This window comes from Poecile atricapillus, chromosome 20 (genome assembly GCF_030490865.1).
Source record: "Poecile atricapillus isolate bPoeAtr1 chromosome 20, bPoeAtr1.hap1, whole genome shotgun sequence".
In the NCBI taxonomy this organism is placed as follows: Eukaryota; Metazoa; Chordata; class Aves; order Passeriformes; family Paridae; genus Poecile; species Poecile atricapillus.
The window spans coordinates 9,986,613-10,010,333 of NC_081268.1; the positions used below are offsets into that span (position 1 = coordinate 9,986,613).

Consider the following 23,721-nt stretch of genomic DNA (forward strand, 5'->3'; position numbering starts at 1 on the left):
GGATGCAGAGGATTCAATTATATAGAATTCAGGGATTAAAAATACACCTCTCAGCATGGTAATAGAAGGTGTCTTGTCAAATGAGCCTCAGTTCATCCTTAGAGAAAATTACAAGTTTGTAGATAAAGGTTACCATGCACCCATTATTTGCTTAGCTTTTGGCAGCGTGTTTGACTTAATATCCTATGACACCCTAATTACAAATTTAGGGCTATACAATCCCAATAAAGCCCACATTAAATGGCTGGAGAGCTGCAAATCCAGCTCCAAAACAAGGACTCATCAGTGAACAGAGATGATTTAGAGGGATTCTGCCGGAGTCAGTCCCAGCCTGACACTAATCAATGTTTTCATCATTGATTGAGAAATGAGCACAAAACACAGCTGATAAATTATACAGCTGCTGGGAGCAGGAGGACTGGCAGTGAATAATTATGACAGAGAAGTTCTGCAGAGCAACTGGGATCTTTTCTGTGCACAACCCATTTTCACTTGGCAGTGTTAAAATAGGCCAGCTTTCAAACAGGAACGGAGGAAAGGTTTCATCCAAAAGAGTTGGGAGGAAACATTTCATCCAAAAAAAGGATGGGAGGAAAGGTTTCATCAAAAAAAGATGGAATACAAAAAAAATCTAGACATCATCAGGGGAAAGTAACTCAGAGCAGTTGGTTTTGCATCACTCCAGCAACCACAGCGCTGGCCCCAGGTGCAGACTGGAGGCAGAGGATGAGGAAAGCAGGACAGCCCAGCAGTGCAAGGAATGGTGGGCAGAGGACACCAGAGGTGTCTCCAGGGATCAGCTGAAGTGGCAAAGGAATCAGACAAGACCCCAGAGAGGAGATGGACAGAGTCCCTAAGCTGCAAACACCCCATGGAGCACAAGTCATGGACAGGCAGCAGCTGAAATCTGCTGTCACCTCCAGCTCAGAGCACCACAGGACCCTTCCGTGCGTTTCCCTGCAGCACCACCTGTCCTCAAACCCTCGGTGCCCTCAACAAGTGACACTAAAAGAGAAACACTCACTTTTTCCCAAGAATTGCTTTGCTGAGCTCTTGCATCAGGCTGGGGTTACATTCCTCTCCCTGCCATCGTTTTCTGCCAGTAATTGTTAACATGGAATGAAGGGAAGCTGAGGGGCTTTTGTGAGGGGCAGATGAGGAGGCTGGAAACGAGACACCCCAGGCTCACAGAAGGGTCTGGCCAAGGAGCAGGGGCCCACCTGCAATGATTTATACACCATCAGCAGAGACATTTTCTCCTTTGGATTCTGCACCTGCAGCCCCAGAGGGGCTTTTCCATCACCCTCTCCTCATCCAGCCTGGCCCCACAGCCCTGGTGACCCTGTGCTGGCCACAGTCTGACCCGGTGAGGCCGTGGCCCTTCGCAGCTGCCGGGGAAGCGCTCGGCTCCGCCGGTATTTTTAGCTCTGCCCACGACATCGCTCGAGTTCACGGCGTGACCTACTTTGGGAAGGCAGAGCTCTCGCCCCGCTGGGTCGCCACGTGCTGGGAAGATGCTGCCAGTCCCAGGAACAGCCCCCCCAGGCACCCTGTCCCCAGCACGTGGTGCTCGGCTCCGCGTGGATCCGCACACGACCAGGGGCAGATTTTGGGGAGGAGGAGGAGAAGGGTCCTGTGGGAGCCAGGGCTGTCTGCAGCAGGGACATGTGCAGGGCTCCCAGGTGGGTGCTGTTCTGCAGGGACTCAACAGCCTTTTGGCCTCAGATAAAATCAGCAGCTCCCAGACTGGCACGGGCACAGCCTGGATTTGGGTCCCCAAGGGAGTTATCCTCATCAACTCGGTTTTCCAGTGGGCCAAACTGTGTAGCCAGCCCAGCTGGGCCTTATGGAGCTCCCAGACTGACTCTGGGGATCACAAAATCACAGACTGAGTTGAGAGGTGCCTTAAAACATCTCATTGTCCTGGGCAGGAACATCTGTTAGACCAGGTTGCCTCAAGCCCCATCCAGCCTGGCCTTGGACACTTCCAGGGATGTGGAATGGAGCTGATGGATGTGTGGTTCATGGCCAGGCTCTGGTGTCCACCCTGCCCACAGCTCCGTCAGGGACCAGGCTCATTCCCAGTGTCACTGAGCAGCTGATGAATCTGTCCTGACCTTCCCTCTTGGGCACTTGGAAAACCTCTTTCCTGACACTTGGAGTTCATGACAAGGTTTGCCACTTGCAGAAGAGCTCCAGAAAGAGACACATTCACCCCAACAACCCCTGCAAAGTTCAGCTCTCCCCTGTGTTTTCAGCACCACAATGTCCTCCAGCAGCAGTTCCGTGTCCCAGCAGGAGTCTCGGCGGTGGCTGTGCCTGCCTGGCTCCCGTGTCAGCACTCGTGGCTGCAGGGTGGCACAGCCTCCTCCTTGCCAGCTCTTTCCTGCCTCATTACCCCCAAAATCCCAGGGGTCCATCACTTTGCCAGCCCAGCTCTAGAAGCTTTTCTGAACTTTGCTGTGTTAAAAGCTTTCTATTTCCAGCAAGGATGCAAGTGGAGGGGAGGTACTTTACAGTCACCAGGTGACAGTGCTGGGGATGAGCCATGGGGCAGTAGTTTCAGGGCAAGAAGAGGAGAGAGAGGCAGGGAAGTCACCCAGCAGCAACTTCCAGCTAATCCAGAACCTAAGTGGGGAGAGGAACAGCAGCAACAACCTGGTCACACACTGGGGGAGCAGACCCACAGCAGTGGGAGAGGGGAGAGCACCATGACAGGACTGAGAACAATGCTGCCAAGGACAACAGAGCCGACACACGTGTCCTTCCCTGATTCATCCAACCACACAAGGGCCAACACCCCGCACAGGCTGGGCAAATTCTCATTCCAAACACAGAAACAGCCCTTCTGGCAGTGGCAGCGATCAGCTGAAACCTTCCCCCGAGAGCTCGTGCCTTGAGGCAGCCATTAGTCACTGCGAGGAAGGAGGGTTTGGCAGCTCTGCCCACGCAGAGCCGGACGCTCACGTGGAGCAAAGCCTGGCACTGGATTCAAACACAGCCTCAGGCACAGCCAGTGCCACAGAGAACCTCACTGCACCTCCCTGGCTCCAGAGCAGGCACTGCCAAGGGCAAGCAGGGTCACCTGTGACCCCCATAGGGGCACAAGCAGCAGCAACGTGCTCAGGCACGGGCACAGCTCGGAGCTCCCCCAGGTCAGGGCTGCTTGAGCTGCACCAGCTTTACTCCACACATTCCCTTGGGGCTGTGCATCACATGCAATGTGCCTTATCCGAGGAAAAAATGTGTCATTTATGGTACATTTAAAATTAATGCACATTTGGTGTTCTTGCTGATCCCAAATTATCCCCTGCACGCGTGCTGCAGCGGGGAGCTGTGCTCAGCCCTGCCAGGACAGCGGCGCCCGAGGCGCTGCCGAGCCTCCCTCCCTGGCAGCCACGCTGCAAATTCCCAAAATAAGGATTTCCAGCAGCACTGCCAGCATTTGTACCTCACCAGCACCGACTCCTGCCTGGTGCCAGGGGGTTCTGTGCCATCCAGGGCTCAGCACACTTCTGTCTGGAGAGCACCATGGACACAAATGTTGCTCCTTGTGGATAAACCCCTGTCTCTCCAGAACTGGGGGCCCAGCTGCTCCCTGGTGGGGGGCTCATTCCTGTCCATAACCCCTGAGTGCATGAGGCTTAATTAAAAGCTCTCTCTGCTGATGCTGGTGGCAGTGGTGAGTGGTGATTGTGGCTCTGCCATGTGCAAATGCCATGGCTGAGCTAAGTGACGCTTGGGCCACAGGCGCCTTCCCAGCGTTTGGAAAGCTGCTCTTGCTGCCTGCAAGGAAATTCCAGGAACCATCCTGGCACACACACACATGGGCATTTATGGTATATTCTATTCTAAAACCCAAGTAAGGGCCACTGGGAAAAATAGGGTCACACCCTCCGTGACCTGAGGAGGGTACAGGGACAAAGAGCACAAACACAAATCCCACCAGTCCTAGTGGGAGCAGAACCAGCCATCAGCTGGGAAGGGATATTGATGGGAGTCAGCAGAACATCCCAAAATTCTGTTCATCAAATACCACCTTACCAGTGCCAGTGCCTCCTGCCCTGGGACACTGCTGTCCCTCACCGACAGCTGGCACCCCATGGCCGTGTTTTGGTGGGGCTCTTGGGAGAGCAGCAATAGCAGGTGCCAGTCCTGCCACGTGGAGCCTTGGAGGGAGAGAAAAATATTTTCCATATATTTCTCATTTCCTGATTTTCTCAGCAGCTCTTCCAGCGACAGCGAGTGAAACCCAGCGGCGCAGCCAAGCCCCCGCATCTCGACAGCTCAAACACAGCCCTCGGGTGGCACACAGGGAAAATCACACCTTGGGGGAGGTCAGGGAGCACGAGCAAATAGGATGAGATTAATTTGGGAACACCACGCAGGCAGAATGACGTGTGCCAGGGAAGGAGCATCGCTGGGCCCCACCACACGCTGTCCCTGCCTGAGGAGCAGAGCCTGGAGGGGCTGCACGGACACATCGGCCCCACACAGGCACAGAAACCTGAGAAGCCACAGCAGGAGCTGTCACAACCAGCTGGGCATGAGCCAGAGCCCCACTGCTCAGATCAAAACTCTCCCCCAGCCTGGGCAAGGCTTCCTGGAGGGTTTGGACAGCTGCTTCCAGCTGCCACGTGTTCCTGCTTTCTAAACCCCACTGGGGATTTTCTAGGAGCTCGTGTGGCTGCTCTGAGTTTGTTGCTTGCACTGAGCCCCAGGGTACTGCCCTGGGGACAGGAGTGCCACTGCCACCAGCTCTTGGTGAGGACAACCCCAAACATCCTCCCTCCTCCACAGCAACAGGATCCAACTGCCAGCAACAGCTCCAGCCCTGGGGACAGAGCACTGGGGGTTTCTTCCCAGGGTCTGACAGTGATTCCTGCTGGGGTGAGCAGCTGGAAACCGCGTGTCTTCCTCTGCAAGCCTGACATAAGCAGAGGCAAGTTAGGCTCTTAGTTGTTGACAACTTTTCTCTTTGTAGGACCTGATGCAAAGAAAAAGACATTTCAATCCAGCAAAATAACTTTATTTCAACAGGGCAAGTACAGCCAAGTGGTGTTTCCAGAGCTGCCCAGCAAGTGTCAGCTCCTTGATCCTTCAGTAAATGTCCTGCTGATGCCTCGAGGATCCAGGCTCTACGGCCACCCTTCACAATGATTTCTTAGGTTTAGATTTCACATGAAATACATTCAGATTTGCTCCTGTCAGAGCATTCCTCACCATGGTTGGAAGTCACTGAGGAGTTAATTACACAGTTACCTGATTTGTATGAAAAGAAAGCAACGCTGCAACCCACAAACCCCTCCCTCTCTCCAGTGCTGCTGCTCGGAGCCTTCCCAGCACCTCGCAGGGGGAGGGCCCCGACGTTCTTTGGGCCTTGGCAGTAAAAACAGCGGCTAAAAACACAGCAGCAAAAACCCAGGCAGCTTTGAACTGCACATTTCCCCTCTGCCAGTCTGTGATCAATAACTGCTGCTCCTGGCACCTGTAGGAAGGAGCAGAGACCACGGCAGCCCCCCCTCCCCAGAGCTCCAAAGGGACTCGGGCAGGTTGTGCTCGGTGCCGAGTGCCCAGCCCTGGCTGGAGAAGGATGAACATTCATTCATTCATCTGGCTGTTGTTTTGGTTTGGTGAAGTATTAAATAAATAAATAGGGCTGCTCTGTCAGTAGGATGGGCTGTGGCTCCCAGCTGGCAGCTTGGCCTCTCCCGAGCTCTATCCCGGCTCTCCTGTGCTGCTTGCCTGGCCCTCCCTGCTGGGCACATTCCTGCGCTTCCTCAGCTGCATCTCTTCATCCTGCACGAGAAAAGGAAGCACAAAGTGATCCTTCAGTGTACTCTCTGAGCTGGATAAAACCTGTCCTCTTCACCTCCCTTCCCACCAGCTCGGGTAAGCCCAGCAAACAGAACCCCCATCGCTCCAGCTCCTCTCTCAAAACACTGATACCCTCACATGGGCCCTTCCCAACCCATCCTCGTGCTCCCACTGAGGAACTGCTCATGACTAACACAGCAGGCACCTTTCAAACCCTGCTGCACTCAGAGCAGCAGGGATGTGACCTGTGTGAGCTGTGCTGCTCAGCTTGGGGGTCACACCTGGTCTCACAGTGCACACTCACCTTGGGGGGCCTGCACAGAACCAACCCCTGTGCTTGGAAGGGACCTCTGGAAGGTAAATCCGGTCATTTGCTCCAAGCAGGGCTGACTCAGGTGCTGGAGCTGGTTCTTCAGGGCTTTGCCTTTCAAGTATCTACAAAGGTGGAGTTTGCACCTCTCCCTGCACAGCCCAGGGTGGTGCCAGCCGTGTGCACAGGGCAGCATTTCCCACTGGCCCCAGGGAGGGTTTCCTTCAGCACAAATTGTGCCTGTCCCCTCCTGGCTTTTTGCTGGGCATCTTCTCCATAACCACCACCTTCTCCATAACCACCTTCTCCCCACTCAGGCAGCTGGTGGATCCTCCCCTCAGCTCCTCTCCTCCAAGCTGGAGGAAGCAGCTCCCTCAGCCTCTCCAGCCCTGATCCACCCAGGAGCAAACCCAGAGAGCTGCAGGACCAGGATTTAACTGTGCCCAGGAGTGACCTGAGGAGGGTGAGCATGTGCCATTCAGTGTCTGTGCTAACACAAAGCAATTCTGCACAGTCCTCCTCAGCCAGTCCCTCCCAGATACTTCTCTCAGCATCTTTCCCAACACATCCACCTCACACCACTCATTCATCCAGGACTCAATGACCAGCCACTGCCTGTTCCAGCACAGTTCCTACCGAGTCAGAGTCTTCCTCAGCCTGGTTGCTTATGAAATCGAGATAATCATCCTTCTGGTTGTCCAGAACTTCTTCCTCGTACTCAGTCTGGTAGTCTGACTCATCTGAAGAGAGAAGAGACAAAGCACAGGGTTTCACTGGCAGGCAGGGAGGCAGAGGAAACTCGGAGAGGAATGATTGCCACTGTCAGCAGGGGCAGGACAATGCCAGCAGCTCTCTGCAGCTCAGCGAGCTGGGACTGCTCACACACAGATCTCAGCTCCCCAGCACATAAAAATAAACCATGTCTTCTCTGTCAGTGTGTGTCCTGGAGCCCTTCAAGAATCCAAGGAACCACAGCACAGCAGCCCTGTCCAACTGTCCAGGTCCTGCTGGGTGCTGGTTCCCAGCTCGAGGGACAGGCCCTGGTTTTGGGGGGATGCTCCCTGGGGAATGCCCTTCACAGCACAGCTGTTTTCCACCTCTCAGCCCAACCAGACCTGTGGGACACCTTCAGGAGCCTCTGAGCTGCCAGTCCAAACTCCCCTGGACACAGCAGTCAGACTCTGGGAACAGGATCCCAGGCTTAGGGTGAGCTCTGCCTGCTGTGGAGCTGATAAGTGAGCGTCTCACAATCTCTGTTCCACAGGGGATGGTGACATTTACATTCCCTTCCTCTCTGCAAGGGACAATCTCTTGCTTTCTCCAGTAATCCAGCAGATTAACATAATTTAGGGAGTCTCAAGGGTTGTGCACAGCAGCAGGACATGCAAGGAAGGCCCCAGTCCCAGCCTGTTCCCATGGAATGAAGACACATCAGCGCAGAGCCAACACAGCAGGAGCAGAACCTCACAAGGGCCTGGAGGAACAGGACAAGAAGAAATGGCCTTAAGGAAGGCAGGGCTGGATGGGAGATTGGGCAGGAATTGTTCCCTGGCAGGGTGGGCAGTGCCTGGCACAGGGTGCCCAGAGCAGCTGGGGCTGCCCCTGGATCCCTGGCAGTGCCCAAGGCCAGGCTGGACAGGGCTGGGAGCAGCCTGGGATGGTGGGAGGTGCCCATGGCAGGGATGGAAGTGGATGAGCTTTAAGGCTCCTCCCAACTCAAACACTTTAATGACTCCACCTGTAGCCAGGGCTGACTCCCCACAGCAGCTCCAGGATGTGCTGGGCTGGGAGGGCCATGGATGCTCCCAGCTCACCCCAGGGCAGCAGCAGCCCCTGCAGAGCCTGTCCCAGCCACTCCAGACACCAGGGCACGAGGACAGCAAGGCAGAGCCTGTGGCAGGCAGCACCTTCCTCTGCTGGCACCAGATCTTCAGGATGTGTGAAAATGACATTTTATTGTTACCATTAAAATCACATTTGTGTGACACCAGCTCTTCTGCCCCTTTCCTGAGTAAATTCCAGTGTGCTCTGAAGCAATTCCTGGGGTGTAGCCCACTGCTGAAGAGAGGGGCTCCTGTTTAAACCAGATCTTTGAATAAGTATTTCTCCTGGGAGCTGTCATTAGCATCTGCTCCACGCTGAAGACAACAGCACAGTCTGTTCCACAGCCTTTTCTTCTAGCACATAACTACAACCAACTGCTAGAACATTGGAATGAAAGACATTTGGTATTTTTATTTTCTTTTATTATTTTAGTGGGGTTTTTGTACTGTGAATTAGAGAATGACTGTTAGTTTTTACTAATAACACTAATGATAGTCTTCAATAAAATACACCAGAGAAACTGGAAGCTCATCTGAACAGCAACAGACACCACAAACAAGAGTTTGGAGTTTATACTTCCAATAAAACCAGCTGCCATCAAGACCAAACTTGATTTTCCCAGCACTATTCAGCATTCAGGTCTTTCTACAGACACAGAACTGAGAGCCACCCTTCTCACATCCTCCACACAGCAGCTCTGGGCGTTGGAGGGGAAAAAGGAGAACAGGAGGTGGCCTTGCTGTCCTCAGACATCACCTTCCATCAAGGCTGAGGCTCACTGTGACTTTCTGGGCACTACAGAACCTCCCAGAAGCACCAAAAGTCTCTGTTCAACTCCCCGCCACCCAAAGGGCACAGCCTGAAATCCAGCCAGCCAAGAGGAGATTCCACCATGGAAAGGTTCCCAAGCCTGCCCTGAGCAGGGTGAGCGCATTTCCTGCAGGGATTCCCCAGCCAGAGCACCCCGTGCTCCTGCAGCTGCTGGTGGCTCTTTGCTCTGGAGACAGCTGTGGTGTGGCTGGAGGGGCTCCTGCAGTGCCACTGCCACGCCTCAGGCTGAATCAGGCACTGGAAGCTCAGCACAGCCTCAGCTGCGTTAATGCTGCTTCAGAAAAGCGAAGATGCAGAGGTGTTAATTGTGCTAATGCTAATTGTGTCCCTTGAGAGGTGCTGGGATGTCTCCTGCTTCACACCAATGGCAAACCCAGGCATCTGGCAACACCATTAACATTTCTCTTCCACAAATCCTCTCATGCAAATGCCCACTGCTACAAGGGCTTGATGTGGGCTCCTCCAGGGGGGAGCCTGAGCAGGGATGTGACAGAGACACCCCTGGAGAGTGGCACCTCTGCTCCCCTGGCCACGGCCAGCTCTGTGAATCCAAATCACAGCTGGGGATTCTGGAGCAGGGATCATCCCTGGATCATGCACAGAGGCCACCAAGGAATGTCACTGCTGTCACTGCCACCCAGACATGGGCAGGGTCCCTGCAGCCACTCGGAGCCACCCAGGGCAGGAACACAAAGGATCCTTGGGAGCTCTGTGTCTGTGTGTGTGACCCTGCTGCCTCCCCCTCCTCCAGACCCCACAGCCAAGGGAGGAACACGTGGCCCCCTGCCCATCCCATCCCACTGACAGCAGCCCCTGAACCCCCTCCTCTGCCCAGGATGTGCCACATCCATTTGCCACACTCCCCTCCACGGCCTCGCTCAGCAGAAAGCAGGAGCCTGATGGGGAATAATCAGGAACTACATAAAGGAGGAGGATCTGTCCCAGTGCTCTGGTTAAATCTCAGCAAGTCTCAGTGCCTGAGCCTTAAATAACCACATACCATGAACTCTTCACTCTTATTCACAATGGCTGCTTCAACCACATTTGATTAATATTTTCTTCATAAGGCATATGATTGTAATTAGCATTTCAAATTACCACAGGGACATCTCTACAAACAGTCACAGATGGGAGCACTGCTAACTTTAGCTTTCCCTCTGCAGGAACAAGAATCAGGAGGAGGGGAAGAGACTGTTTAGAAAGAGCTCCAGCCCTGGTGACACACTCAGGGGTTTCAGGCCTGCAAGGCTCTGATCCTTTTGGATCTGGGAGCTCCATAAACAGGGAGCTGAGCACAGAGCACCTTTGTGTCACCATGCAGGAGCTGGTACCTGCTCCTCATCCGTTCACTGCTGCTCCCACAACAGGAGCACACAAAAAGCAGTGGAGCCAGTGAGTCACTCCTGATCCTACTCACAACAGCAGGGAAAACATCCTTGGGGCAGGGCTTTAGCTCAGCCTCCTCCCAGCCCAACACTGGCTGAGGATGGAGCCAGCAGAAGGGCACGGGGAGGGGATGAAGCTGAGGTTGTTTCCCTCAGATGAGAGCTGAGCAGGGATTACCTGGGAGCACACACACCACTGAGAGGTGACAGGAGGGGGACACAGAGGGTCTGGGCTCTGAGGGGAGCAGGGAATGCCCAGGCTGGCAGAGCTGGCAGCCAGAGCAGGAGCTCTCCCTCCTCCCACCCTCCCCAGCCCCGCTCACCGTCTGCCACCGGAGCCTTGACGGGCTCGATGCGGGACACGATCTCTGCCAGGTCTGTGAAGGAGGTGGTGGGACAGGTCACGTTCTGGAACACAGGGAGAAGTTCAAGGTTTGTCAGCAAATACACACAGAAAATCCAAACAAGTCAAGACTGTATAAAAATGATATTGAACAAAGCTCCAGACGCACAAATTCTCCACAGCTGCCCCCTCAAAAACCATTACTCATCAGTGAGAAATTCTCAAAACAGCTCTCCTGATGCAGGTCTGGTGCAGAGATGGGATTCCCAACAGTGGGACATGCTCTTAATGGCTCTTACTCCACCCACACAACAAGAAGCCTTATTAAAAATTTAGCAAACTGTGGAAAAGACCCCAGAGAGAAGCACAGGAGGGGCTGGGCCCCGGCATGGACAGAGCTCACTCCACGTGTTTTTCTCCATCAGGGTCCCTTTCTAAGAGGGAGGTGCAGCCCCCAGGGAGCTTCTGCTTTCCCTTGGGAGAAGGTGAGCAGGTGGGACACACATCCCTCAGCTGGAGTGATGCCAGCAGGGACAGGTGGCCACTGGGGTGACCAGGACCCCTGGGGACCCCTGAAAGCCCCAGAGCTGCTGCAGTGAGCAAGAACCTGCAGAGACATCTCCCACCACAACTCCTCTCTCCAGTAAACCCTTGCTATTTTCACTCTGTCTCACCCAAGCTGACTGTTCTCTATTTTGAGAAGTTCTTGCTCCAGTCTCTCCTCTAGGAAAACCCAACTTTGGCTTTTAAGAGCCCTCTTGGGCTTCCTGCAGCCCCACCTCCCTCTTTGGGGCTGGGCACAAGGTAACCAGGTAACCCAAACACCTCTCATCCTTTTTTAAACCCAGTGAGTTTAATGAACACAGTAACAACCCAGAGGAAAGGGATAGGGGAGAGCTGGCAGAGGGAACTGGGCTGCCAGGAATTGCTGTGGAAATTGTCTTCCCAAACACCCAGACCTGCCCCTGTGCTCCCAGCCAGGGCAGCTTCCTAACACGGGGTTTTATGAACAATCCTTTGCTCTTCTGTGAATCACACAACCCCTGTGGGGTCACAGCAGCAGCCCATTGCTGCTGCAGCAAAGTGCTCTCAGTTGACCTTTCATCTGTAGCTGATTTTGATGTAATTTAGAACAGCCACAGCACAGAGCAGATCCAGGACAAGCAACGGGGGCAGAGAAAAGCCTGGAGGGAATGAAGAGGTTCCTGTATGAAATGGAACAGCAGTAGCTCAGGACACACACCTTAAAATATAAAGAAGTTGGGAAGCTCATTGTGACTGTTAAGGAACTGCTGGAAAGGATGAGTCAGCCCAGGCTCACTTTGAACATCCAACCTGAACGTTCCCAGTGCAGCATTTGCAGAAAGCTCTTTCCCAGGACAGGGAAGAAAAGCTCCTTGACAGCTCCAGTCCGTGCCACACGACTCAGTGAGGGACACATGCACCCTCTGGCCACCTCCTAGGCCATCCCTGGACTCCAAAATCCATGAGGATGAGGTGGCTGCACAGAGCACTCGGGCAGACAAGTGCCAGGCAGGGACAACTTTGGATGGGATGGAGTCCAGGACTCTGCATGAGCAGCTGAACAAAATCCCGCAGGGCCCAGCACCAAAAGGTGCCCCAGGAAAACCATCAGCAGCTCCTGTGGTGAGGATGGATGGGAATGAAGTGTGACTGCACCCTCAGCAGCTTCTGTGCCCCAGCTGACCCCCAGGCCAGCCTGTTCGGGGAGGCAGCTGCAACCAAAGCCTCAGCACCAGGACTGGAAAACCACTCGTGGGAACCAGGTGTCCTCCCACTCTTGTTTGGTGCTTTACAAACAGGAGTTTAATGTTCAAATGCTTCCTCTCACTACTTTTAAGGACAAAACCACCCTTCCATCAGATAACACAAAGTGAAGTGTCTCAGATCCACCTGAAACCTACTCTCAAACCTCTCTGATATTTTTTCTTTCCAAGGAGGAAAGTTTTCTCTTTGGCACAATCTTCATGAAATAAATTAGCAGAGAAAGACAGTTACTATTGTAGTCTGCTGGATTATATTTAGCTTTGCCTATGAATAACACCTCAGTAGACAGAACTTCCCCAAGTAGATCCAATTAATGGTGCTGCAGCATTCCATACTGGGGAAGAGTAAGGGCTGCTCAAAGTAAAGTTTATGTAAGGTTCCTGTTGTTTGTGTCTTCAGTATTTGCATTTTGGAGACAAGACAAACAGGGACTAAATGATCAAAGCAAAGGAGAAGCATCTAAATTATTAAATATCTGGATTTTTAAATAAAATTGCAATGCTCACAACATGGAAACGAGATGATAAGAAATGGCACTCAACTCTCAGATGTTGAACACTCCAGAAATAGATGAAGAACTAAAACATATAAAGCATCAAAACCTTTGCTAATGAAAGGCAAGTTAAAAATATCAGCTGCTCTGCCTGGAAGATAACGCAGCTAAAGGACTTAAGTGACTCTAATGGACTAAGAAAAGCAAGAAAAATACCCCACTGAGAGCTGCAACAGTTGTAACTTCACAGAAATAAATCTCCTGCAACAGAAGTCAGATGCAAAAATCTTGGGTTTCAGAGGGCTCTAGAGTTTTTGGAGGATGAGCAGATGATGCCACGGTCCTTGGGAGCACCAGGGATGCACAGAGCCCGTGGCTCCTGCTCCATAACCTGGCAGGGCTGGTGAGTCACTCTCCCAACCCCGTTATTTCCATGCTGTGGCACCTCAGCAATCAGCACTTGGTGCCTCATTATCCAGTGAGTGCAGGGCCAGGCTGTGTCACATCGAGGATGTGACACTTTTGCTCTCCAGGGCACTGAAGTGCCACAGAACCCAGGGCAGATGTGAGAAATGTCCATCATGCTGCATGAGTCAAGTGAAATATTCCCCTCCATTACTGTATCCCGTAAAAAGGGCAGTTTAAAAAGCAGTCTTCTTTAAAAGAAGTGTCTGCTACAGAAGTGAAAATGTTTGAGACTTTTTACTGGCTGTGATAAAAGTGAGGCTGAAGTAGGACACAGCCAATTCTGAGACAGTTTTCTCTGTCTTGACTTCTCCTTATGACTTTTAACACAAAACCTGAACCCCAGCCCCTCTTGTCTGATCAGGAGGTGCCAGAGGAGGATTGAGGACCCATCTGCAGTCACACTGAAGCACCTCCTCATCCAGGTGTGCTCCCAGAGAGAAATCCCAGGCTCAGGAGTCTGGGGGCTCCTGGTTAATGGATCTCCACGGCTCAGTCCCTGTGTGCTCCTTCCTGAGCCCCTCTGGCCCTGCCAGGCAGTGTGGGCAGATCCATCTGGTGCTGAGCAGTCCCCCTGGAGCTGAGGGTGACCTTCACCTCCTCCCAGCAGAGCCATTTCCACCCCTCAGTGACTCACAGCCTCTGCTGACACTGAGGGCACCTGGCTCAGCTGTGGAATCATCCACCCCTCATCCCTGGGCCAGTGTCCATCCTGCCATCCATCCTCTCCCCATCTCTGAGCTGAAGTGCCCTGCCACCCACCCCTGGAGAGCTGCAAATCCTCAGTGTCATCTCTCACCTCATTTGACTTCCCTCTGTGAGGCTCATGAGAGTTATGATTCATTCTGGCCATCCCTTAAAAAATCACTGCTCATTCCCCTCTCTCTAAAAGATGATAAAAAAGAGCTACTGAGTAAAACATGAAGCCTTTGAATCACTTGGGTTTCAAATCAGAGGCATTCAAAGGACAGGAAGGACAGTGAGCCCTTATATTATAATATATTATCCAAATTCCTCAAAAAGGTGCTAATTGTTGCTTAAAACCAAGTGGAACTTCCCTGCCAAGAAATGCAGAGCACTGGAACCAACCTCAGGGCAGTCACTGTCCCCTGTCCCAGCCCTGAGCAGCTCCAGCAGCATTTCCCCAAGCACTTACATCAGTTTTGGATTTGCAGGTCTCTTGTCTGTCCTTCAGCATCTTGTCAAGGACTCCACTCCTGCACCACACATTAAATACGGTTTTTCCATGCTGGTATCCCACTTCCTGGAAAAAAAAATAATCAGGAGGAAAAATACTAATTAATAACTGCTATTAGCATGAAAACAACTGGGAAAAACAGACCCATCACTCAGAGTTTTACTCTTTTTCTCAGAACACAGTAGAAATTATGTTGAAAAATCAAATGGGAAGGACAGACCAACAGATTTTGAGAGCCCTGGATCCCATCTCCAGCCCTGGTTCTGGCAGCAGCACTAAACCTCTGGTGCTGTCTTTCCTGCAGATTTTGGATGAGGGTTCAGAGCACGGGAGACACGGGAATTCACTTCTCAATCTGTCCCAGCCCAGGGTGGGGTGATGAAGGGCACAAAAAGGAGCTGACAGCTCTGCCACTGTCAGGCTGACCCAAAATAACCACAAGGAGCTGAGCTTCAGGAAGTGACCCACAGCCTCCACTGCTCCAGGGCTGCACACCAGAGGGGTTTGACATGAAGATCCTTCAGCTCCTTGGAAAATGCTGGTGCCCATTTCTATTTCCTGTAAAATCCAGGCACAGAGCTGAAATGATCTCTCCCCACTATTTCCCAGCACCTAAGGATAAAGGAATGCCTGGATTGTCTTTCCCTTTGAGGCCAGCACAGTCTAAAACTGTCCTTGTGGACAGAAGTTACTGAGCTGTGCTGCAGGGAATGAGGATCCAGGAGGTGCTGCCCCTCCATCCCTGCAGTGTCTCGTGCCAAGAACCTGCCCACAGACAGTGACACTTCTGAGGAACTGCCCTTCTCTCAGGTTTTATTGCACTGACAAAATTTGCCTGGTGCCTTTACATCTCTTTAACAGCAGCACATTAGAAGGGAGCAGGGATGTGACAGCTCACGATCTGTTCCTGTGATCAACAACCACACCTGCCTGTCAAGGTTTTCAAATCAGCCAGGACTCTCCAGCTGGCAAAGAACCAAGAATTATTTATCACTCCTAGATCCACAGGCAGACAGCAGAGTTTGCCCAGGAGCCAAGAGGCACCAGATATCCCAGAGAGAACATTCACAGTGGGGAAATCAGCTGGTGGCCTGGAATAGCTGCTGTGTGTGGTAAGGAATCTCTCAGGTGAGGCTGCAGGGCTGCACTGTGCTCCTGGGCTGGGCAGTGTTTGTTCAGCCAGGAGCAGAGACATCACTCATCACAGCTTCTCAATAAACTGTCATGGAGACTGACTTCAAGGAGTGGTGGCTTTCCATGCTGGGAGGGGAGCAGAGCTCTGCAGGAATATCTGGACATGGAAAATGCCTGACTAAAACAGGCAAAGAATGGAAGGAGACAGTGCAATCACTTTCTTGACAGGAGACACTGAGCCAGAATTGCTTTTGCTGCCCTGCCTGGGCAGGGACATTTCTGCTGTGAATGTTGGATTGTGTCACCAGAACAATTCCCTGGAGCCAGCTGTGCCCATGCTGGGTTCTGACACAAACACATCCCAATGCCAGTGATGTGACCTGGCAGCATCACTCTTCCAACACCCTGACACTGGAGCCATTCCCTGACCCTCTAAGGGGTGCAGAGGAATTGTGGATGATGTTTTATTCATAGCAGTGTTCAAACATTAACAGATTCAGGTATTTTCATGTTTTCCTCCATCTCCAGGCCTCGCTGACAGACTTCTGCAAACCTTCCGTGCTACAGCAACCTCCAGGATGAGGGGAATGTGAGGACAAACCCCAGCCCACACCAATGCCAAGCCCCAGCTGCCCAGGGCAGCTCAGACACCCACGAGCTCTCACCCAGCAGCTGAGCAGGAACTGCCACCAAACAGGGAACCCATCCCTTCACAGGTCATTATATAATCAAGATTACTAACTCAATTCCTGCTGCTAATCCAATCTCCCAGCCGGGATCTCATTCCACAGCATTATTGAGTGTCAATTATTCACTCTGCGCCGCTCCAGCACTAATTAGCAGCAGCAGAGCTGTGAGGAGAGGTGCTGGGGGCCCGGGGAAGGCACTTACACAGATCTCATCGAACTTGCCGAAGTCCAGGGTGCCGTAGCGGTCGATGGGGGGCCGGATGTACTCGCAGTAGTCGCTGTTCTTCACCATCTCCAGCTGCCGCACGCAGCACACGTAGGCCAGGCGCGTCTGGATCTCGGCCATGTTCAGCACCTGCCCGGCACACCAGCCACAAAATCAGCTCCTCCAAGTGCATTTCAGAGTGCTCTGGGTGTTCCCCACGGGGGAGAGGTGAGCTGGCACACCTGGTGATGCCCTGGCACCTCCGGCCGTGTCCCAGCGTGGGCGGGGATCAGAGTCCATGATCAGCACCAGAAAGGGAATTGCCTTCCAACAAACTGGAACCAAGACTTTCATGCCAGGATATGGTGAAATATTTATGTTATCTGTGCTGAGGGGCACAGTGATCCTTCAAGGCAGAAATCAGTGATGCTCCATCCCTGCAAGTGCTCAAGGCCAGGCTGGACAGGGCTTGGAGCCTTGGGGTGGAACTGAATGAGCTTTAAGGTCCCTTCCAACCCAAGCCAGTCAGTAATTCCACTGTTCTCTGATCTGTCCAGTGCCAGGGCAGAGATTCTGCAGAATGGCTGAGGTAGACAGGGAGCCCTTGAGATCATCCAGCCCATCCCTCCTGCCCAGGCAGGGTCAGCTGGGGAAGCTGGTCCATGACCAGCTGAGTTTCCACATCTCCACAGATGGAAACTCCACCACCCCCGTTTGGCCACTGTTTCACCACTACCAGTAAAAAAAAAATGGTTTTTGTGGTGTTCAGAAGGAATTCCAGGTTTCCATGGGTGCCATTCAGGCAGCTGGAATATTTCTCTGGGGACTAATGAGACCAATTCCAACTGGGAATGCAATTGGGAGGGAAGAATTAAGATCAATATTCACTTGGGGGACAGCTGCAGAGCCAGGTAATTTAGGAATTAGAGTTGGCCTAACCACATGCAACAAAAGGAAAATAATGATAATAAAACCATGCTCTGCAGACCCGTGTTTATCATTGTACTTAATTACTGCCAAGTGCTAAAATCTCCCTAAATCAGCAGTTCAGAGACATACAGGATAGAAAGTGAACTGGACAGATTTATTAATTTTATGGGTAAAATTAATAAATTCTGACTTTATCAGAATGCATGCAGCTCCACAAAAAGGTTTCCTTGCTCTAAGAATTCTGCCAGCCCCTTCCCACATCCCTGTGCTGTGAGGGCACTGCCCAGTTCTCTGAACAAGAGCCCAAACCCAGCAAAACAACAAATGTGGCACAGACTTGCTCCTGAGTAACAGAGGGAATCTTCCCACAGCTCTGGAAAAGCAGCTGCCACTCCAGTGTGGGCCCCAGTACCTTGACTTTCTCAGCCAGGGGGTTCCACCTCTTCCAGAGCAGCCACCAGCCCGACAGGCAGTCGCCGTAGTTGGTGAGGTCGGTCTCGTCCCGGCTGCCCACGTCGATGGCGATCACCACCTTGGCCCCCATGGACCTGGCCACGTCAGCTGGGACAGGACAGGAGGTGTCAGAGCCCCTGTGCCCTCCCAGCTGCAGGTACAGATCTCCCTGGCTCGTGTGTGTGTGCCTCCAGGTGGGGTGGGACTCGAGGAGCTGTGGACAGGAGTGACCATCAGCGGCCACCCCTGCAGGGGATGTGACACTTGGGGACATGGGAGACTGCTGGGAATGGTTGGACTCAGAGGGATCTCGAGCCTAAATAATTCTGTGATTCCATTTGAGCTCTGCAGCAGCTCTGCCCATTCCTGCTCAGGAAGGCTCCATGGGGAGGGAGGGACCCCAGGGTGAGTCCCACTGCTGGGGGACATCACTGACAGGGGATGTTTTGCCTCAGATCAGTGGGGTGACCTGACCCTCCCTGAGGTCCCCAGGACCCTGTGAGGCAGCAGGGGACAGGGGACACAGCACCAGGGCAGTGACACCACGCTGGGTACAATGGGACAGTGCTCATCAAACCCACATTGATTCCAAAAGAAGACCTGAGGGACCTGCAGAGAGAACAAGTGGCAGTGCCTTAGAGAGAGGAGGCAGCAGGGAGAAGGTGACAATGGCAGGAGCAGGACAGGAGCTGCCAGCGAGGAGAGGCTGGATGGCAGCCTGAGAACAGCTCTGGGATCCAAGAGAAAGAATCACATCTGAAAGTGGGAGAGAAATGAGGCAACACTTCCTACTTCAAGGTCAGTAAAAGGACGAGCTGCAGTCTTTGGATACGGGTGAGGATTTAGGGAAGCGCCAAGGGAGGGAAGAGAAGGACATGAACCTCACAGAATGAATTTATATTTCTTTCACACCCCCAGAGTCCAAGATAGTTGCAGTTTCCAGAATAGTTTTGCGTAGGAAAACCACAGCTCTGAAGAGCCAATTTAGAGGCTTAATTTAGACACTTCTTTAAATCAGATCTGTTCTGTAACTTGGATTTATATTCCTGGGCTCGTTCAGTCTATTGTGTTTCCCACCCAGTGTCACCTGGGTCTGCTCTTTGCCCTCTCCAGCTGTGGAGATGCAAGAGGTGCTTTGGTTTGCAATCACAATTACAAGCACAGAGAATGCCAGATACTGATGTGGGAGATCTATTTTGTGCTATTTCTGTTTCTGAGTTTTAGGTAAATAAAGCCCTGATGGAAAAACACAGTCAGGGTGTGACAGGAAGATGGAAATGACTCGGGTTGCTCAGGTGGAGTCTTGACACAAAACCCATCCCAAACACGGCCAGTTCACACCCCTGGACCCTGCTGGGGGCTCAGACCTCATCCCACACCCCATATCCCTCCTTCCATGGCCCCAAGATTCCCAGCTGACAGCAGCCTGAGCAGCAAATCCTGCTGCTCTCCCAGAATTATTTCTTAATTAACTGATTGAAGAGAAACTCCAAGGTAGATTGTATGTCTGTGGTTTGATTCCTCCTCCCTCCCTTCAGCAAGCACTGAAATAATTCAGACTTAGCTGGGAGTTGTATGTTCAGGATTTGGCTATCATAAAAAACCAAAATAAAGCCAAAATGAATAATAATAAAAATAAATAATAAATAAATAATAAAGCCAAAATAAAGGGAACACCCAGGAAACTGCAAGCAAGGACTCCAGGTAACCATCACGAGGTTAAAGGTGACATTTCTCTGTGCTTTAGGGAAAAAAAACACGAGGCCCGAAGCTTGCAGGCTGTTTGCTGGCCAGTTCTGGGAATTTCTCCCAGCACAATCCATGCTCCTACCTGGCAGGTTGTTGATGTAGCCCCCATCCATGAGGAGATGGCCATCCTTGGGGTCACAGAGGGGAGGCATGTACCCCGAGAGGGACATGCTGGCACGGACGTAGCGCCACAGCGAGCCTGCGGGGAGGGCAGCAGCGTTAATCACCCAGCCTTAATTACTGCCACGCAGGGGGGAGGCTGCTGCACTCATTAAGATAATCAAGAGATGGAGGCTTTCCTCAGAAGGAAGTTATTAAAGCAGTTTGTTATTTTTTTCTATTGTAATGCTGGCTAGGATAAAACAAAGATGATGCAGGCATCAGGCAAAAGCCCCAGAACGCAGGGGTTTGAGCCCATTCCTCAGATTTACTGAATTCTGAGAGATCTCAGCATGTTCCTACTGCAGGGAGCACCAGGAGGGAAGGAAAAGGTTTCTCCTGAGGACAGAGGGATTGACTGAACAAGTGCAGCTGAAGTCACTGTGTTCTACAGAGATCCACAAACCCCTGACTTTTAGTAGGACCTGAACCTGAAAAACAAAAGCTGTAGAACCCCCCAAAATTCTATTTTCCCTCCTCTGCAACAAGCAAATGTTTTCTCTTGTGAAACCACTGCAAATGCCTGGTGGGGATCATTATCTTCTCTTGGGCCACTTCTGTTGGTGCTGTAAGGAACAGTTATAATCCTTTAAGCTGTTAGAAACAAAGTTTAGTCAAGTAGAAATTGATTGGCCGTGTTTCCTGTAAAACATTCTGCTTTAAGGCTCTTATCCACTGATTCTTCTCTTTACATTTGCATCAACCAAATTGAGAAGACACAGCATTTCCACAGGCCAAGAGGCTTGTCTGAGAAGTGAATCTTTAAAATATCAGGAATAAGTGAGCCTTTGCAGTGTTAACTCACTGATCAGTAATTAACTGCCTGGTGCTTCCAACAGCAACTCTTCCCAGTAAATTCCCTGGGAATTGATTTTTTTTGTGTGTTTTCTTTTTAAAACAGATAACAGCTCTGTTTCTAATTACAACCCCAGCACTCCTGCTGTTAGCACAGGTTAATACTGGCACATTTGGGGATTATTATTAATAGTTTTAGTGGAACTTCCACTCAAGGAAACTGCTGACGTGTGTTACACCTCACAGACCAAACCAAGATGGGAAATGGCAGCAGCTGGGAACTTAATTTATCTCCATTCAGTGGAGACAACCGTAACTGTTCTCCAGCTGATTCCTATCCTTGCATTAAACTTCCACGGGGACAAGCAGCTGGCTGGAGTGAGTTTCCTGACCTCAACTGGCTTAACCTGCTGTGGAATGGGAATACAAAACCTCTGAGATGGGTTAATCCTTTTTCTGCTTGTTTTAGCTACCCTGATTAAAGCCCAGAATCCTTCAGCAGCTCCATAACCCCCCTGGAATGGCAGGAATGGGCAGTGTCACCTGTGCCAGCCCCAAGGACAAAATTTCAATGGTGAGACAAATTCCAGGAGTAAGGGATGACCCTGGAGTCTCCCATGATGATTTAAGGCCTGGAGGGGCCATGTCCACACTCACCATCCCTGTGCACCCTCATGGCCGAGGCAGTGATGTCGGTGGTGATGGTGAAGTAAGGAATCCACAAATCCTGCAACAGAGGAATCCCAATTTTACTAAATCTGAGACCTGACCACGCCCTGTGCCTGACACACAGCAGAGCAACAACCTCTGGACCTCACCAGACAGAGCTACAGACACACACCTGCATGGATGGAAGAAAAACCCTCAGTCCTGTGTTTATATTCATGAATTTTTCTCTCATGCAAACAATTCATTCAGAACCAAGGCAGAAAAAGCCCTCATGTCCTTCCTGCAGTAGCAAGAACCCCCTGTTCCAGCAGAGTGTGCAGAGGCAGCAGAGAGAGCTCCTCACACAAAGCACAGGCAGCTTCTGCAGGGTGTCTTTATTGTAATTTAAGGGTGAGGGCCTGATGGTCACTCCCACCCCAAGGGATCCTGAGGCTGTTCAGTGCTGGAGGACATGAAGAACATGATCCATGGCCTCTTGACTGAACAATGGTCAATTTGTACCTCCTGGTGATGGAGCCAGGGCTCATTGCTTCAGGAATTTTCAGGAATCAAAGAGGACAACACCAAACTCTGGAGCACTGGCTACAGGAACAAAGGACCTGCAAGGCAGAACTCCAGGAAGATTCTAGAGAGGATCTCACAGTGGGGAGTGTGGAACAGGAGGAGGGTGAGACACAAAAAGAATGGCTAAGCCAAGAGCTTTGAGAGTTTATTCAGTGGGGCCAGACCAAACCACCCAGCCCTGGGGAAGTTCTCCCTCTGGTTTCAGCTGTGTCTCACCTCCCAGCAGATGGAAAAAGGGGAAGGTGACCTCCCAAGTGTGCAGGGCTCTGCTGGAGGAAGGACAGTTTTGGAAAGTTTCCATGGTGCCTGCTGAAATGGTAGCTGCCAAGGGGAAGCAGGAGGACTTGTCTGAGTAAACTGAGCTTGTGCCCAGGGAACAGCTGATGCTGCTCTGTCAATCAGAAAACTCAAAGCTGAAGAGGAAAACCTGCTCTCCCAGGCAGCATTTGTTCACTGGACACGGTGTCTGGGCCTTCTCCAGCACAGCTTCAACTCACACCAAACACAGGTTTGGACTCCAGGACCACTGGAGCTGGAAACCCTCCCTCACTGGTCAGGCTGCAACTCCTGGTGTGATTTCTGTGCTGTTCAACCTGAAATCCTGCACTGCCAAGAATCAGGGGGTTTTTCTGGTGAGTTTAATCTCTTCAGCAGCTCTGTGAAGCCCGTGGGACTGGGGAGGGCTCACAGTGGATGAATAAAGTGTGATTACAAGAAAATTGGGGTGCCTCTCCATGCTGAAGACACTCTGGGGATTGAAGTTCTCAGTGCATCAAACACAGATTGAGCAAAAACAGAGAAATGGGAAGAGAAGCCTCTCTGACACCTCCTTTCATGTTCCTGCAAACACCTGCACAAAGCAAACTAACCCAAGCCCTCCCACACAGCAATGAAATCTCACTGCTCAGGGATTGTTCCACCGATTTTGGAACACAGCATCATTCAAGTCTGAACCAGGACTTAATAAAAGTCTTGTCTGATTCCTCACACCTGAACCCCCAGTTGAGATGATTTATGAGGACATTTTGGCATGGGGATAAGAATCCTGGCACAGAGAATAAAAATTCCAGAGGCTGATGTTCTCAGAGAAGGATGGCTAATTCAAGAGGAAAATAACTCTACTTCTTGAGAAATTTCCTTCAATCACCCTGGCCTGGGTTTGTGTGTCCAAGTGCCCCATCCTGGGTTTGAGATGAGGGTCTCACATGGATGATCCCAGCTTGGGAAGTGGCTGGAAGCAGTGATGGGGTTTTTGTCACCAGGGCCCCCACACGAGCAGCACTGCTGGGAATCAGGAGACACCCACATTACAAGGGTTGGCAGAGAGCAAATTTCAGAGAAAATGGAAACCTCCCTTTGAGTGTCAGAAATAACAGCTCAACGTAAGCGCTCCTGCTCCTGCCTCCCATGTGGGAGAGGGGTGAGGACTCGTGTGGGAAGCACAGGGGTGTCACCTCACAGCCACAGCAGCAAAAGGGAGGATCTGGCCCAGAGCTCCTGAATTTTAAACTTTTCTAGAGCCATGAGGGTCAGCCCACCAAACCTATTCAGGTTTTCCTGGGATCACTACAGATCCTCCCAGGAAAGAGCAGCTGTGGCCAAGCACAACCCAAACACAACCTCTGCTTGTAAGCTGTAATTAATTTTTATTGATAGGAATTTCCAGGTAGAAATCATTGTTACCCAGCCAAACCTAGCCCAGCTAGAGAGAAAAAGATGGATGTTTGCAGTTTGGATGCTTTAAATGCTCTGACAAAATACTTTCTCAAGGTTCCTGCCTCAGCTCCTGTTACTTTCTCAACCTCCCTTTACCCTGGGGCAGCTCCCAGTTCCAGGACAGGTTACCCCACACTGAGAGGGGGAATTGCAATGAAGGAGTAATTCCCTCTTTCCTGGCTGAGCTACACAACATTTTTCCTT

General features: G+C 51.6%; 1 protein-coding gene across 2 annotated transcripts in view; it reads right to left on the reverse strand.

The window, feature by feature from the left end:
* Positions 1–5,013: 5,013 nt before the first annotated feature.
* Positions 5,014–23,721, reverse strand: part of PNPLA7 (patatin like phospholipase domain containing 7) — a 100,840-nt gene continuing 82,132 nt past the window's right edge. For both annotated transcript variants that reach the window (XM_058853469.1, XM_058853468.1), the window contains exons 28-35: positions 21,226–21,295; positions 19,697–19,813; positions 17,825–17,973; positions 16,480–16,632; positions 14,413–14,520; positions 10,491–10,575; positions 6,764–6,867; positions 5,014–5,799 (exon numbers count right to left, since the gene is read on the reverse strand). In XM_058853469.1, coding sequence (XP_058709452.1) covers positions 5,719–5,799; positions 6,764–6,867; positions 10,491–10,575; positions 14,413–14,520; positions 16,480–16,632; positions 17,825–17,973; positions 19,697–19,813; positions 21,226–21,295 — 867 coding nt within the window. In that variant the 3' untranslated portion in view covers positions 5,014–5,718. The remainder of the gene's footprint in view (positions 5,800–6,763; positions 6,868–10,490; positions 10,576–14,412; positions 14,521–16,479; positions 16,633–17,824; positions 17,974–19,696; positions 19,814–21,225; positions 21,296–23,721) is intronic.